The 16,207-nt window shown below is 38.0% G+C and overlaps 1 protein-coding gene across 8 annotated transcripts in view; it reads left to right on the forward strand.

Annotated features, from left to right (window-relative positions):
- Ca-alpha1D (Ca[2+]-channel protein alpha[[1]] subunit D) overlaps positions 1-16,207 on the forward strand; it is a 401,670-nt gene that overhangs the window by 72,200 nt on the left and 313,263 nt on the right. For 6 of the 8 annotated variants that reach the window (XM_089106796.1, XM_089106798.1, XM_089106799.1 and 3 more), the window contains exon 4: positions 5,311-5,417. In XM_089106796.1, the coding sequence (XP_088962922.1) occupies positions 5,311-5,417 (107 nt within the window). Of the gene's footprint in view, positions 1-3,740; positions 3,848-5,310; positions 5,418-16,207 lie in introns of all 8 variants that reach the window. The other 2 variants (XM_089106801.1, XM_089106795.1) reach the window with 1 other exon arrangement.

The following is a 16,207-nucleotide window of genomic DNA, read 5'->3' on the forward strand; positions in this document are numbered from 1 at the left end:
GTTTTGCGCCCAACTTATGATAATTTCTGATCGTTTTGAGTTTGACTGGGTTAATTATTGTAATTTCTGTTCGTTTTGGGTTTCCTTTATTTATCGATGCTGATTTGTGGTAGTTTCACGCTTGGTAGATTATTTGATTTTATTTTTGCTCATTTTTGTTTAATGGAGGTCTTTACTTTTCTTTGAAAAACTTATTTTGTGGAAAAAATTTTTGAATTAATTTCTGTTCGTTTTATATTGACATAGTCTTTTCAAGGAAACAGAAAATAATACTTTATATCTTTTTGTTTTTTAAGACTTTATAGTTTGGCCTGCTGTTTGTATGCTGGAGAAAAATTTTCAGGAATTTTTAACAACATACACCCTTTTAAAAATCTGGACACAAATAGGAATGTTTAATTTAGCTTCATACCTCCTCTAGTTGACCTGAAATAGAAAACTTGATACCATTTTCAAAAAAATCTATTTACTTTCTTTGATAGCTTAGATTCACTTACGCTATTTTGATTTGGTTAAATTTTAAGAGCAGAAGTAGCCCCGAAGGTTTGAACATAATACCCTCAGTCGTTCTTGGGATACTGCTGAGATGCCTTTTTGGGAATTAGCATTAACACGGTGCATTTTGATTTAATATTGATGAAAAATTTAGTTTTTAAAAATAATGGGCAATTGGGAGGGTGGGCGTGGGACGGTGGGAGTGGAAGGGGGATTAGTTGCAATCCAAACACTTTTGACTATTAATAAGGGCACCAGCCCTTTCTAATTTCAATCGAATGAGTCCTTTTCAGAGTTCCCACGACAACTCCTTCGATACGAAGTGTACTGGTCTAAACAACAACAACAACAAAAAATATCATTAATCACTTTCGGCTATTGAAAAGGGTACTAGCCCTTTGAATTTCAAATCGAATGAGCCCTTTTTCAAGTTTCTACGACAAAGATTTCAATAAAAACCTTGTATGCCCCCAGGGCATAAATTATAACCCTTGCCCTGATGGCTGTGGGGGAGTGTCCTCGTCAAAACATATTTTCTATCTGGACATCAACTACGCTGAACAAAATGGCTATCTCAAAATTTTGATTGGATGTGTTTCATGGGGGGGGGGGGGCTAGTGTCCTTATGGTCGATTTTCACCATTAAAAAGGGCAATATCTCTTTAAATTACCAAGCGAATGAGCCTTTTTTTGAATTTTCTACGACAACGCCGTATACAAAAACCTTATACGCCCCGAGGGCAAAACTTAAAACCCTTGAGGATTGTGGGGGAGTGTCTTTCTCAAAAATATATTTCTGTCTGGAAATCTACTACGCTGAACAAAATGGATATCTAAAAATTTTGATAAGATGTTTTTGGGGGAATGATGGGCGTGGGGGGGGGGGCTAGTTGCCCTCCAATCACTTTCGACTATTAAAAAGTGCACTCACCCTTTGAATTTGTAATCGAATGAGCTGTTTTTGAAGTTTTTACGACAATACCTTCCGTTAAAATATTATTTGCCCCAGGAAAAAAGCGTAAAACCCATTCCTTAAGGGTAGTGGGAGAGTGTCCCTCACAAAAACATATCTTCCATTTGGAAATCAACTACGCTGAACAAAATGGCCATCCCAAAATTTTGATTGGATATGCTTTGGGAAATGATGGGCGTGGGGGGGGGCTAGTTGCCCTCCAATCTCTTTCGACTATTAAAAAGGGCACTAGCCCTTTGAATTTCCAATCGAATGAGCCTTTTTTGAAGTGTCTACGACAACGCCTTCTATAACATCCTGAGATCCCCACAGGGTGTAACTTAACACCCTTGCCCTGAGGGTACTGGGGGAGTGTCCTCCCCAAAAACGTATTTTCTATCTGGAAATCAACTACGCTGAACAAAATGGCTATTTAAAAATTTTGATTGGATGTCTTTGGGGGAATGATCGGCGTGGGGGGGGGGGGCTAGTTGCCCTTCAATCACTTTCGACTATTAAAAGGGTACTAGCCCTTTGAATTTCCAATCGAATCAGCCTGTTTTGAAGTTTTTGCGACAACGACTTCTATAAAAACCTTATGTGCCCCTGGGCATAACTTAAAATCCTTGCCCTGAGGGTTGTGGGGGAGTGTCCTCCTCAAAAACATATTTTCTATCTGGAAATCAACTACGCTGAACAAAATGGCTATCTCAAAATTCTGATTGGATGTGTTTGGGGGAATGATGGGCGTGGGATGGCGGCTAGTTGCCCTCCAATAACTTTAGACTATTAAAAAGGGCATTAGAGCTCTGAATTTGCAATCGAATGAGCCCCTTTTGAAGTTTCTGCGACGACCTCTTCCATATGAAGTGTCCAGCTCTAAAGGGAAAAAAATAATAATATATAGTATATTGTGCCAACATCGTTCTTACTTGCCCTCAGGGCATAACTTAAAACCCTTGCCCCGAGGGTTCTGGGGGGAGTGTCTTCCTCAAAAACATTTTCTATCTGGAAATCAACTACGCTGAACGAAAGGGCTATCTCAAAATTTTGATTGGATATGTTTGGGGAAATGATGGGCGTAGGGGGGGGGCTAGTTGCCCTACAATCACTGTCGACCATTAAAAAGGGCACTAGCCCTTTGAATTTCCAATCGAATGAGTTTTGGAAGTTTCTATGACAACGCCTTCTAGGAAAACTGTATATGCCCCCAGGGCATAACTTAAAACCCTTGCCCTGAGGTTTGTGGGGGAGTGTTCTCCTCAAAACATATTTTCTATCTGGAAATCAACTACGCTGAACAAAATGGCTATCTCAAAATTTTTATATGATGTGTCTGGCGGAATGATGGGCGTGGGAGGGGGGCTAGTTGCCATCCAATCACTTTTGACTAATAAAAAGGGTACTAGCCCTTCAAATTTACAATCGAATGAGCCTGTTTTGAAGTTTTTACGACAACTCCTTCTACAAAAAATCTTATATGGCCCCAGGGCATAACTTAAAACCCTTGCCCTGAGGGTTGTGGGGGAGTGTCCTCCTCAAAAACATATTTTCTATCTGGAAATCTACTAGCATACGCTAAACATAATGGCTATCTCAAAATTTTGATTGGAGGTGTTGCGGTGAATGATGGACGTAGGGGGGGGGCTAGTTGCCCTCCAATCACTTTCGACTATTAAAAAGGGCGCTAGAACTCTCAATTTCCAATCGAATGAGCCCCTTTTAAGTTTCTACGACGACCCCTTCCATATAAAATGCCCTACTCTAAAGGAAAAAATAATACATAGTACATTGTGCTAACATCGTTCTTATATGCCCTCAGGGCATAACTTAATAAGCGAGCAATAATTGTGTATGTAATTATTAATTTTTTATTAAAAACGGTTCCATATTTTTTAGGGAAAACTGGTATCCTGGGACATTCTGGCCTATATATATATATATATATATATTTATATATATATATATATATATATATATATATATATATATATATATATATATATATATATATATATATATATATATATATATATATATATATTTATATATATATATATATATATATATATATATATATATATATATATATATATATATATATATATATATATATATATATATATATATATATATATATATATATATATATATATATATATATATATATATATATATATATATATATATATGTAGTACTTCACTACAAATGAAAAGAAAATTTTACGCAACTGGCTAATAATGGACCTTTAAGTCAAACTGATTTATATAATTTGCTTGTATCTAATTCCAGTATGGTTAGCACAGCCTTATCATCGATGGCAATTGAGGGTTTTGACGTGAAAGCACTGAGAGCTTTTCGAGTCCTTAGACCTCTAAGACTCGTTTCTGGTGTTCCAAGTGAGTAGCGAGTGATCCCGGTTACCTTAAAAAGTTTGAAACTTGACTTTTTTACTAACTATTTCGAAATGACAGAAAAGTTGCATATAGTACATTGCTTTTGAACCCCTTGGAAATTTGCTTACAGTTGATTTGTCCTGAATCTTTCAACGGGTGATGTCATGCTTGTAGGAAAGAAATTCGCAATTCAAAAAACAAATTTTTTGGTTCTGGTTGCTCGATAACCTTGAAAAAAAGATTTGTATGCATTTTGTGCCGGAAATAATTGTGTTTTGATATTTGTAGCTCGTTTCAAGTCCTGTAACTATTTTCTTCAAAGCTAATAGTTAAGGAAACGAGATGAAACTTAAGTTTTAATTGATCTCCTGATTAATCGCAATCGGGGATCTTGCGATCCTGATTGATCACAAGATTAAATTGGAGAAAAGACTAATCTAAGAAAAATCTCTTCATTGCAAGGTAAATTTGTGCAACATTTTTGAAAAATGAAAAAATGGTAGGAAAAAAGAGAGAAAAAAACCTTAAGAAACATTAAGCCAACTAAGCTAGTATACTAGTTTTGAGGAAGCGCATACTTTTAATAGTTTTTATATGACTATGAATCCTGGGATTTACTAGGAAATATACGCAAATGTAATCTCTTGAAAGAAATTGCTGTAAAATATCATTCGTTTCGGAACTACTGTCTCTATATTGTCCAGGCGTAACGTCTCTTGGTAGCAAAAAAGATCAGTAGTATTACTAAAAATAAATTGTTGAATTCGTAAGAAACGTGGAGAAACTTACAATTTCGAAGATGGAGGCAACAATTTTCCAGGAAACTACCGAACAAACATTTCATTTGGAAAAGTTTTGTTTTTTATTATAAAACCATAATTGGCAGTAGTCCCAAATTTTCCGTTTGGCATCGCTTTGTGATTTTGAATGGACATACTGAAAAACGTCTAAAGTATTTCGGAAAGTTGCTAAGTGGAAGTTTTATTTTGTAGGGGGGTCTAAAGAATTATGGTGAACAGTCGTCGGAAATTTGATTGAATTTGGAATTTTTTAAATGGTTCTTCACAGCAGACAAAATGAAATTGCGAATTTTCTGATAGAATTACGTATTTCGATCGATATGTTTCCCGTGATTACATTCTTATATAAATTCTGGATGAAGATTTTCTGAAAATTCCCCCCCCCCTTTCTCCTCTTATCTGATTTTAGAAGGAAAATTGGTTATTTATAGATTCGATTTATCAATATTTAGATTTGTGCTGAGCCAAACAATTTAACCCTGCTTGACACCATTTTGGTATAACTCATCATGTGCTTTAGCTTCATATTTTAAGTAAAATCGAATCTATTACTTTTGAAAAATCCATAATGTTTTAATTTTCACCCCGGATTAAGATTCAGGATGTAGCACGTACTGTAATAAATTGAATTGTTAATCATACTAACAATATTACCTTCCATTTTAGCATGGTAACCACAACCCTGTCTGCATTGGTGAAAGATGGTTTCGATGTGAAGGCTCTGAGGGCTTTCAGAGTCTTGCGACCCTTACGACTTGTGTCTGGAGTGCCTAGTGAGTAGCTTACTAACCAAAAGTATTCTCTTTCTGTTTAAATTGGATTGTAACTGGTGTTACTACCAATATCAGTTTGTGGTGATATTCCCAGAAATCTTCTACCAACATTGCTAAAACCCGTCAGAAGGTCTAAAAATCTCAGACAAATCTGATAGTCGAGAATGCTGTACAGGAAAGGACTAAGTAACTTAAAAACACAAACCATATACACCAGGAACACTCAATTCCTTTTGCTTCCAATTGCACAGTTGGAAGCAAAATTAATTTGCTGATACACAGTCACTATAGGAAACGTGTACTGCAAGACGTAGCATACATCATTTCATTGAAAGTGTCATTGACAAATTGTCATTGAAAAAGGGATAAAAAGTGTTGCGCTTTGTCCAGAACGCTCGTTGCCGACTGCTATAATAGTCTTTTCATTACAAACATCCTCCAGTTACTTTTACTTTGTGAGAATGCTCTGTAACCGACATGCTTCATAACTTATCGACTTCATTCTGACAGAATGAGGTGATTATACAAACAGATTCCCCTTGCAGGCATAGGCGGTAGCGAAAACAAATTGAAAAATAGAAAGGTTTTCGTCACTTGCAGGGTTACCACTAAAGAAGAGCGTGGGTCGTAGCAACTTCTCAAAAGTTGTTCCTCTTCCCTTCCCATAAGACAGGATTTGGGAAGCTCCGACAATACAGAATATAAAAGATAGTGTAAGAGGAAAACAGGGACTTTATACGGTATATTAAAGCCCAAATGCTATATTGCATTCAGCAAATGTAAGCAGAAAGAGATATGAAAAATCTTTAGAAAAGAAAATAGTTCAAGATAGAAATAAGGCATCTTGACTTTCTCCTGATTTGCTATTAAAGAGCGTTTTTAGGGTTAACCTACTCCAATTTTACCTTATAACAATATTTTGGTTATAGGAGTCATAAGAAGAGGAACTGCCCCGCTCGACTTCTTGTGCCTTGTTTATTAATCTGCTCCCCCCCCCATTTCCTATCAATATCTTCTGCCAACTGATTGAAAATCTTTTCATGAGTTTTGGTCACCCAGAGAAACAAAAGTGGAAATGCCTAATGAGAGAATTTGTCGCTTCAGTTAAGCGTAAACCTAGCCTGTACTCGACAGCTTAAAAAAGAAATAATGCAGCTGACTTAGCCCACGTAAATTGATGAACATAGGGGTAAGCTAAATAAAATTTGGTTGGTCATTCGTGAGGTAATATCGAAACCTTAAAAACTACCTAGTGTACCTAATCCGTTAAAAACTGATTTGGGAGTTATTGTCAGTGGACCCGAGCGCTCTGAAGCTTTCAACAAAAATTTCGCTAGTATTAATAATACACACAGTACCCAGCAATTTAGATTCTTTCGTCTTTAGACTGGGAAGTCAACGCTCAGACAAGGAAAGCTGCGCAACGCCTGATTATGCATATAGGTTAATTGTAAATTTTAAAGGAGCTTTTTCGCAATCCTTTTTCACCTTTTCTGCAAACCCGTGTTGCGATATATCAGACCGGCATGTATTTGCTTGAAATTTATTTCATGCTTCTACAGATATAGTCAAGCTCCTTCCTTTTATGGTAGTGTTGTACATTTGGCATTCCGTGTTTTCCAAAAGTTTGAGCATCGTTCTCAAAAGTAAGACTTGACAATAAGTTGAAAGAGGCAGCCATCCTTCCAATGCATTGCATTCCGGGGCTATGCCATAATCTAAGAAAACATGTGTAGGAAAATACTATAACAGGCTAAATAAATTTTATTACATTAAATGAAAAAAAATACGTCTGCATTGACTGTAGTGTTTGCATTGACTATAATTTGCTCGGAAAATCAAAGGAAAAGGACAACCTAGTCTACGAGTATTGTTTCATCTTATCAAAAACTATGTCCTGCAAAGATGATTTTGTAAGAGGCTCTGGCCTACGCTTTTGCATTACATTATTATTATTATTATTATTATTATGATGGGAGGATAGCTTTTACCACCTTTCTTTGGCAGTGAGTTGATTGTTGTATTGTTTTTTAGCCAACGTAATAATTGTACAAATAACGGTTATATTATTCTCCCAAGACACGCGCTGGGAAAGGAATCCACCATCGATGACATAGCTGGTGCGGGATTTCCTACATTTCGTCCTTCAAGGAGGTCTAACTGGTTGAAGCAGATAACCAATTGGATGAAACAGAGATAACCAGTTGGATGAAACCAGTTGGAGTCATGAATTCTTGGATCGTGTTTCCTATTTTTCTGCAATCTAAACAAGATGCTGGAATCAACACTATATTTTGTCTAAGATGTTCCTTAGTGGCGGATTCATGATTATTTTAGGGGGTGGGACGCAAAATAGGTTGATCCGATAAAAAAAAATTAGGGGCGGGCTAAAAATAGGTTGGTCTGAAAAACTTGCGTTTGGAGCAAATTTAATTAAAGCAAACTTGAGTTAATAAATTAAATTACACTACTTTAGACTACGCTAGGGGGGTGCACGCCCCCTCTCCACGCCCTCGGGATCCGCCACTAATGTTTCCATAGCAGAGATCTCATCATCGGCTCTTGGACAATCTACAAGATTCAGAACATAAGTCTCTATGGATTTACACAAAGCCCAAGTCACTACCGTAAAGAAATCGTAAAGAACTGATTTTGCACCTCCAGAAAGGAGTAGACTATTGCCGCACCAAATTCAGTTCTCGGGTGCGTCGTGTGTGGCGATTTTAACCAAACTAACAAACAGTACTTGGCTCACAGCCTCGGACTTAAGCAAGTTGTAAAATCTCCAACCCATATAGCCGGTGGAACATTGGACCTGATCGTAACTAATTCTGATGAGTTTGACACCGACCCGGTCTGTTTGAGTGCACTAGGAGAATCTGATCACTTTACTGTTCTTTGGAAAGCAAAACCTCCGATAAAAAGACCGAAGCAAACACAGTTTGTCGTGCGTCCCACCACTGAGTCAAATATTTGTTCTTTCGGACGCTGGGTCTGCCAACATGATTTCTCAGAAATCATAAATGAGCAGAATCTTGACAAGAAGACTCAGCTTGTCAACTCCGTCTTGTACAAAAAATACAAGGAGCAATTTCCAACAAAAACAGTCTATAGATCTTATAATGACCGACCGTGGATCACACCTGAGATTAAAGCCCTTATCAAACAGCGGGGCTAGTCGCATGATGCTCGATTGCGCAACAAAGTCGTTGTTCTTTGTCGCACAGCCAGAAGAACTTACGCATCTAACCATGTTGATCCTACCCTATTCAGTAACAGCAAAAAATGGCATGAGTCAGTGAAAAGGTTAACAGGCGAAACCTGTGATCCTCACTTAAAAATCCTGAATGAGGACGACACTTATGTAACAGCTACTGAGGCTAATGGTTTTGTTTGCTGGTATTTGCACCACTTACCCGAGTTTCTCACAAGAGGAACTAGCTGCAGTCCTTGACACTAGTGCACCGTGTGAACAACGGCCTTCAGTTGAGCCCCATCAAGTGTGCACAGAACTACTGAAGTTCAAACCTGGTAGCTCCTCATATCCTGGAGAAATCCCAGTGCTTCTTCTTCGTGAAATTGAGCCCTTCCTTGCTACCCCTCTCGATAGTATCATCAACCTTTGCATAACACTCGGCAAATTTCCCAACCCCTGGAAAAGGTCCTACATTAAAGTGATCCCTAAGAAATCCCCGCCAAAATCATGCGATGACTTAAGGCCTATCTCGCTGACTCCCTGCAAGGCCAAGGTAACAGAGACCTTCGTCGCAAGACTGCTGATGAGTGATATAGAACCAAATATAGACCATTTCCAGTACGGATGCCTCAGCGACTCCAACACGTGAGTGTACTTAGTGCGTCTGTATGACAACATTCTATCGTGGCTCGAGAAAGGGAAAAGCTTCGTAGACTTGACCCTCGCTGATTACAGAAAAGCCTTCGATCTCATCAAACACATTATCGCCTCAATAACCTAAGTGAAATGGGCGCCAAAAGTGACTTGCTGCGTCTAGTCGCTAATTTTCTTTCCCAGCGGGAGCAGGGCGTTTTCGCTCTTAGCGAAGACGATTCAAATTCTGCATTTCTCCCAATCACTTGCGGTGCCCCTCAGGACACTAAGCTAGCCGGAATTATTTTCCTCGCTGTGATTAACTTCATCCTGCTTACTTTCAAGGACAGATATAAATTCGTTAAGGATCTGTCATTCTTACTCAGATACCTACTAGAAGGCCAATCAACGATCCCCCTTTTTGATCCTAGTCTACCCACGGTTTTTCAGAATGAATGCGAGGGAGCTAGCCTTACCCTCAATGAGCAGAAGTGCAAGGTGTTGCGTTTCAACCCTCTTAAATCGGACTTTCAGGAGCCCCCTACCTTGTTTAAAACAGTTGGCAGTGAGAAAATTCTGGGAGTAATTTTCTCCGTTGACTGTAAGTTCAACAACCACCTAAGTGACTTTGTGCGAAAAGGGTATGCAGCGCTGCAGTCACTGGTCACCATGAAGCGGTTCGGGTTCAGTGTGGATTCCTTGAATCTTGCCTTCAAGACTTACATCCTACCCATCATTGAATATGCGTGCCCAGTGTGGGGCCCTAGTGTACAGTTGAGTGCTGGGGTGTGTCAAGATAGCGAAGCTATCCAAATACGTGGTTGTAAGATTACGCTGGGCCAGGCCTTCACTACTTATGACAATACGCTTAAGGTTCTTGGCCTCGAGTCACTTTTTAAATGCCGTCAGAGACTTATTTGCCAGTTTGGCCATTTCCTGCTCCATAGCAGCAAACAAGGGACGATCCTGCCCCCGCTAGCCCCCGTTACGTTCTGTATCCGGAGGCAATACAAGCTAAACCCAGTGACATGCCGTACGACTTGCTACCAGCATTCCTTTGTCCCCTTTTTTACAGACATGGTTAACAAATCCTAAGAAAAGTAATATGGTTTTATTAATTTTTTGTTGTCGTATATGTTATTTAACTTTCTCGTATTTGTAAAAACCCTCGGTATTAGTGCTTTTAGCGCTAAGAAGAGTAAGTTTAATAAAATATGTCTATGTCTATGTCTAACACTGACCTTAGGACCCGTAGTTTCACTAGAATCAATGGTTTTCATGTAAGAAGCACAATAAAAGAGACTGCAATTTAACAGCCACGCTCATGTCACAACGAAATCCGGACACTAGCTTCTTTATGCTGTCCTCTTGTTCCTTGTGTGCTACTTGCAGCAGCTGAAAAATACATCATACATCTGCCAGATCTCAATCATACTGCGTCCTTTTGGTGGCTTTGATCTAGCCAGAATATGCTTTATCAGCAAATCTGGGGATTGTCTAGAACAGCAACATACAACGTAAGCCTTTTTTTCTTCTTGTTGACCTTTGCACAAGTCTATTGATTTTTTGTTTTCGTGATTGTAAAAATATAATTTTTAAACTCAAGTAAACCTAAAGCCACAAAGCATATTGGCATTCTCTAGCATGCCTCTAGACAACTATGTACATCCAATTCTCTCCGTGCACTAATATGATGCCAGAGGAGGTGCATACTATCCTCAATTATGAGCCAGAGGCTGAAGATACATTCTTTTGTTGTAATCTTCTAAACTGTTCTTCAGACTTAGAACGTAGTTTCACCTCTGATTTCAGATCCGCTAAGAGGATCGTTACAAACCGTCTAATTCTACAGACCTCCCAAGCTACCAGAATTGTCCAACCCTTCATAGTACTGGATAATAAGGAAAGAAAATTTTTGTCAGTGTAGAAACTGAAACTTTGGACCATTGATTTTATAACAATGCCCGAGTTTAACAATCTCGATAAAAAAATTGTATGCATCGAAACAATCTAGTTATTTGGCTAATTCCAAATATCATATTAATCTTAAATTTATCCATCCAAATGTACCAGCATAAGATCATGTGCATTATTTTAGTGTAAAAGAAAAAATTCCCCAGAAAGGATGCGGGCTTACGCAACGAGATTTAGCACGTCCAGTGACTCTAGAATAGAGGTTTTAAAGTTTCTTTCTCGAAAAAAGAATGAAATTTTCTGAATTTCTAGAGAAGAATTATTAGAGACACCCGTTTATTTATCATTATTTATTTTACTCAAATTGTGATTGCATCTAGCCTTTGGTCACAGAATATCGAAACAGAGCTTATTAAAATGGAAATTCAATGTTCTAGTGGGCTTTTAAGCAACACAAGCGAGCATCCTACAGCAGTGAGATAATTTCCGCAATTTTGTGTCTCAAAACTACAATTTTGCGCCACATAGGGCCAAAGCTAAAAAGAGTTGAGATGGTTACCCGGCTGAGGGTTATGGAAAAGTTAACTTTATAGCCTCCCACTTTCATACGCTGTACTATGTAATCCATATAAATTGAACGGTTTCCTTAGTCAAATTAATAACACATATACAAAATGAACAGTTGTATACTAGCTATTATGGAAATGGCTCTTGAAATTTCTTACAAGGGGGGGGGCCCCAAAGACCATACAAAGTATATTTTTAAGCCCAGATTTTCAAACTTCCCGTAAGAGACTCTCTGGATCAATATGCAGAGCAAAGGGCCTCTTTGCTTATATTTATTTGGAGGAATATCTTTGATTAAGGGGGCAAGTGGGCCACAGCCACAGCCGTGGCTAACAGACCCATTTTATTTCGAAAACTTTACTTTTAAACGGGAAGTCTTGGTCCTAAATATGGAACAAATGTGATAAAAGTTGAGCTTAAAGAAAAAGGGCTTAGGTTTCACAGAGGAGAAAACCTCTCTCGTATAACCTCTCAAATTTACATTTGAAAGAAATGAAGAATGGTATATGGTGTATGAGACTGGTAAATGGGACGATACCAGGAGTCACGAGGGATGGGCTCAACTAATCTGTTAACCTCCAACGGTTTAAACACACCGATCTGAATTAAAACAAAACTTGCCAAATGGTATCGTTTAAATTACTCGCGGTAAAAGACATGAATTGTCGTCGAAATGATTAGAGCATAGTAATGGGGTACAAATCCCATGAAAACATGGAGTAATAATTTTAAAGCCCCATCCCATTGGAAAGTCGAACGAGGAAAAATTTTTGATGTCAGCTGAGGGTAAACATTAGATATAGGGCCATAGGGTAAAGGTTTGGGGGGATAGGTACTAAATGGTAATGGTTGGAACCCTTGGTCCCAGTTTGTTCAGATAAATTTCCTTCCCAGATTCTTTTCTTTTGGCCCCTTAATTATTTTCCTTCCCCTAGTAATAATTATGAATTTTCCTTTAATTTTGGTGGCGCCATTTTCTGTCCTCCTAATTGCGTAGTTGGTTACATAGACCGCGAGGTTAAGTGCACAGTTAGCTGTGTTTGACCAGTAATTTAGTAAGCCCTCGGATTGGCTGGAAAAATTCATTACCACCCCATCACCCCGTCGTAGACACGCGGCTGGCTGAGCGGGCTGGGGAAAATTGTTTCTTTTTTAGTTCAGTTCCTTTTTGTAGCGTTTCTTGATTACAGTAAGATTTCTTATACTATATAATCTTTGACTTTATAGCCTAGGTCGAGTCTAAAAAGATAGTTAGGAATATTACCGTTAACCCTTGGCCTTAAAAGTGGCCCCTGGGACCGTTCCATCACGCTAGAGTACCCTAAGGCAGGGTATATTGCGAATTGGGCACTCATATACCCGATACTTACGATACCGTTGGGGTAAGAGCGGGAATCCCACTATTATTTGGGCCGACAAGGGGTGCTCCCCCTCGAGTAAGTGGCATAGCAACCTGTTTGCGCCATTTTTGTACCAATAAGTGGTGACCCCCGTACTTTACACCCCATAAGTCGTATCAGTGGTATAAATCAACCCAATAAGTGGTGGCAGCAAGAAAAGGAGCTATCAACAGCACTGATAGCAAAAGAATTTTGCGTTTTCGAAGAGACGGGTTAATTTGGTCTGGAAAGTAGCTTATTGTGGTAACATATAAAAAGACAAAAATACGCAATCAGTTAATAGAATTATGAAGGTCTATAATAGGTTGTGTGTCTTGTTAGACAATTATAAAAAATAATAACGTGAAATTAATGAGTTTAGTTTACAGTGGGGGAATCTCCGTATTTAAAAGTATTACAAGGTTTAAGGACAGATAAGAAAACGTTGAAAGTTGGGTTATTATTTGAATGAATTGGCGGACTTAGATATAATCTTCAGTGACGAAGGTTATAAGAGTATTGAGGACGGCAAATTAGGAGAATTTTTCAGTTGTGCGCACATAGGACAAGGAAGGTGGGAGGCACCTGTCCTATTGAGTAATCTGCCCAGGAGGAGATTACATTTGGAATACGAGTATCCAGGGAGGATACGTGATTTGTTTCACAGGGTAGTTCCCCTGTTTGAGTTTAGTCCAGCTAATTCACTAGTGAAATTTTCGCGCGGTTTTTCAGTTTATATTCTCGTCCAACCCCTGTTAACTCGTTTTTCGGAGATATATTTCACTCGCGTAAAACTGCTTGTTGCAGTTTTGCAGAAGTCATTAATCACTAATGAAGTCTAGATATTCCGGTTATTGGAAAATTTATTGAATATTATTACACGGAGCTAATAATTGATAATATTAATTGCGTACCATAATTTTCGCGTGGTAGTTTTTGAGCTTACCATGATTGACCAATTAATTAAGAGATAATATAACCGGAAAGGAGTATACGCTTTAAAATGAGGGGCTACGAAATAAAGAAGGAAGAAATAATATGTGAAAAAAACAAGACAAACTCACCCCTCAGAGGCTGTGCCAAATGAAGGGGAGTTGCGGGCAAGAGAAAATACGCATAAAGAACGAACAGATTCAGACAATGAAATTAGAAGAAATAAGGACAGATGGAATTTTTAAATAATGTCGGACAGAAATCAAATTATCTCAAGACCGAGAAGGGCGAGTGAAGCCAACAGAAGTAGTAGAAATTAAAGACAGGAAAATGTCAACGTCCTTGATAGAAAGCTTCGAAAGTGGAAAAAATGTAGGGTCAGGAAGATAAAATCAAAAAGATCAGAAAAGAGGACAGCAAAGATAAAGTAGTCTATAAAGAAAGACACAGGGAAAAAAAGAAACGTAGAAATGAAGCAGAAAAGGCCCAGTTGGAGGCTTTTGAGAGAGATCAACCAAAAAATTTCTGGTTTCCAGATGTATGGAGACCAACTAACCTTAAAAAGGCTAGCTCTAGATTAAATTGTCGTTCAAAGATATTTAGCAACCAAGAGTTTCTACAAAAAAATCTTGTCTAAAGACATTAATCATAGCAATACGGAGCTTTGGTTAAGAGTAGCAAAATTCAACGGAGCTAGCAATTCAGAAGATATTGCTTTCAAAATCCTTACGGAGGCCGATAAAAAACACTTACATATATATGAAGAAATTGTTAAGGAAAACGAAAAAGAACGGTCGGCAATTGTTGAAATGATTCAGAGTCATATTGACATTTTAAGAGAAGGGATGGAGGATAAAAAGATTGTTCTTAAACGTCAACAGATTATTGAGGATCTATATAAGGAATTGGATAGGGTTTTTTATGAGGCGTACATTGCTTACGAGGCGTACAAAACAGCACTTAGAGAAAATTTTCACCCCTACGAAGAGTTAAATAAGAGGGTTAACAAATTTCAGATGGAAATTATTGGCTGGGCTCTTCTATTAATTAAGAAAAATTCTAGACCGCGAAAAGTATACACCTCTACTTTACATAAAATAGTAGAAGAGAAACTAGAGGAGGAAAGACAAGAACGTACGGAGGCTGAAAGAAAAGCCTGAGAGCAAAAAGAGGAGGAAGATAGGAAACAAACAGAGAAAGATAAAAGAGAAAGAAAGGAAGAAAGTAATATTTTAGTATTATTTTGTATTGGCCTCCCTTAGGGAGGCCAATACAAAATATTACCAGAATATTACAAAAAAAATTGACAGACAAAGGAAAACTCGTTGCGGAAATTCGCAAAGTGACGTTTTATTACAAATTACTTATAGGCCGTCGGATAGCCATAATTATTTGTCTAAGGATCAATTGCGAGAAAATGAAAATCACCAAATATTAAACACTTTTACGAGAAAATATAATACTCCGTTAACTACGCGGGGAGGTGGACAGGCCCATAAAACAAATGGGGAGGCTGTGCCACCCTGTCGAAAAAACGAAATACTTGATACGCGTGTTCAAAAAGTTGATAATCCACAAAAATGGGATGTGGAAGTAAAAAGACCACAAAATATTGAAAATAAAACGCGCGAGAATGATTTTTCGGGAAAATTTCCAGAAAATAGAAAACTTGAAAACACTTTTAATAAATATGAGACGCTAACAAGTACGGGCAAGAATGAAACACTGATTGTACCAAAGAAAAATGAGACGAAATTTATTGTACGTGCTTTTCCTCGCAAAGTTCGGGAAATTTTAGTACAATATGAAAAACCAAAGGTCGAAGTTCAGCTCCCATTTGATGACGAAATATTTGTTTCCGCGGTAAAAGTAAAGAAGACTAAAAGAGAGAAAAAAGATACAAGACGGAACTACAATAAAGAAATGCGGTCAAAGATGGTGGACACTAGAGTCCAATTTAAATTTAATGATGATTTGTTTTGCGCGATGGAGAAAACTGAGAAAAGTGAAATAGAACAAATAAATGGTAAAAAGAGACAAAATTTAGGGATTCAACCTGCAGTGGCAGAAATTAAAAATATGTTGGATGGGCTGTGCCTTGATAACAGAAATAATAGGGGGGGACAAAGAGATCCAAGACCCACTGGGAAAATTACGAAATTACAATA

The sequence above is a fragment of the Artemia sp. Qi Xiang Cuo genome, chromosome 21 (assembly GCF_049724085.1).
Source record: "Artemia sp. Qi Xiang Cuo chromosome 21, ASM4972408v1, whole genome shotgun sequence".
NCBI lineage: Eukaryota > Metazoa > Arthropoda > Branchiopoda > Anostraca > Artemiidae > Artemia > Artemia sp. Qi Xiang Cuo.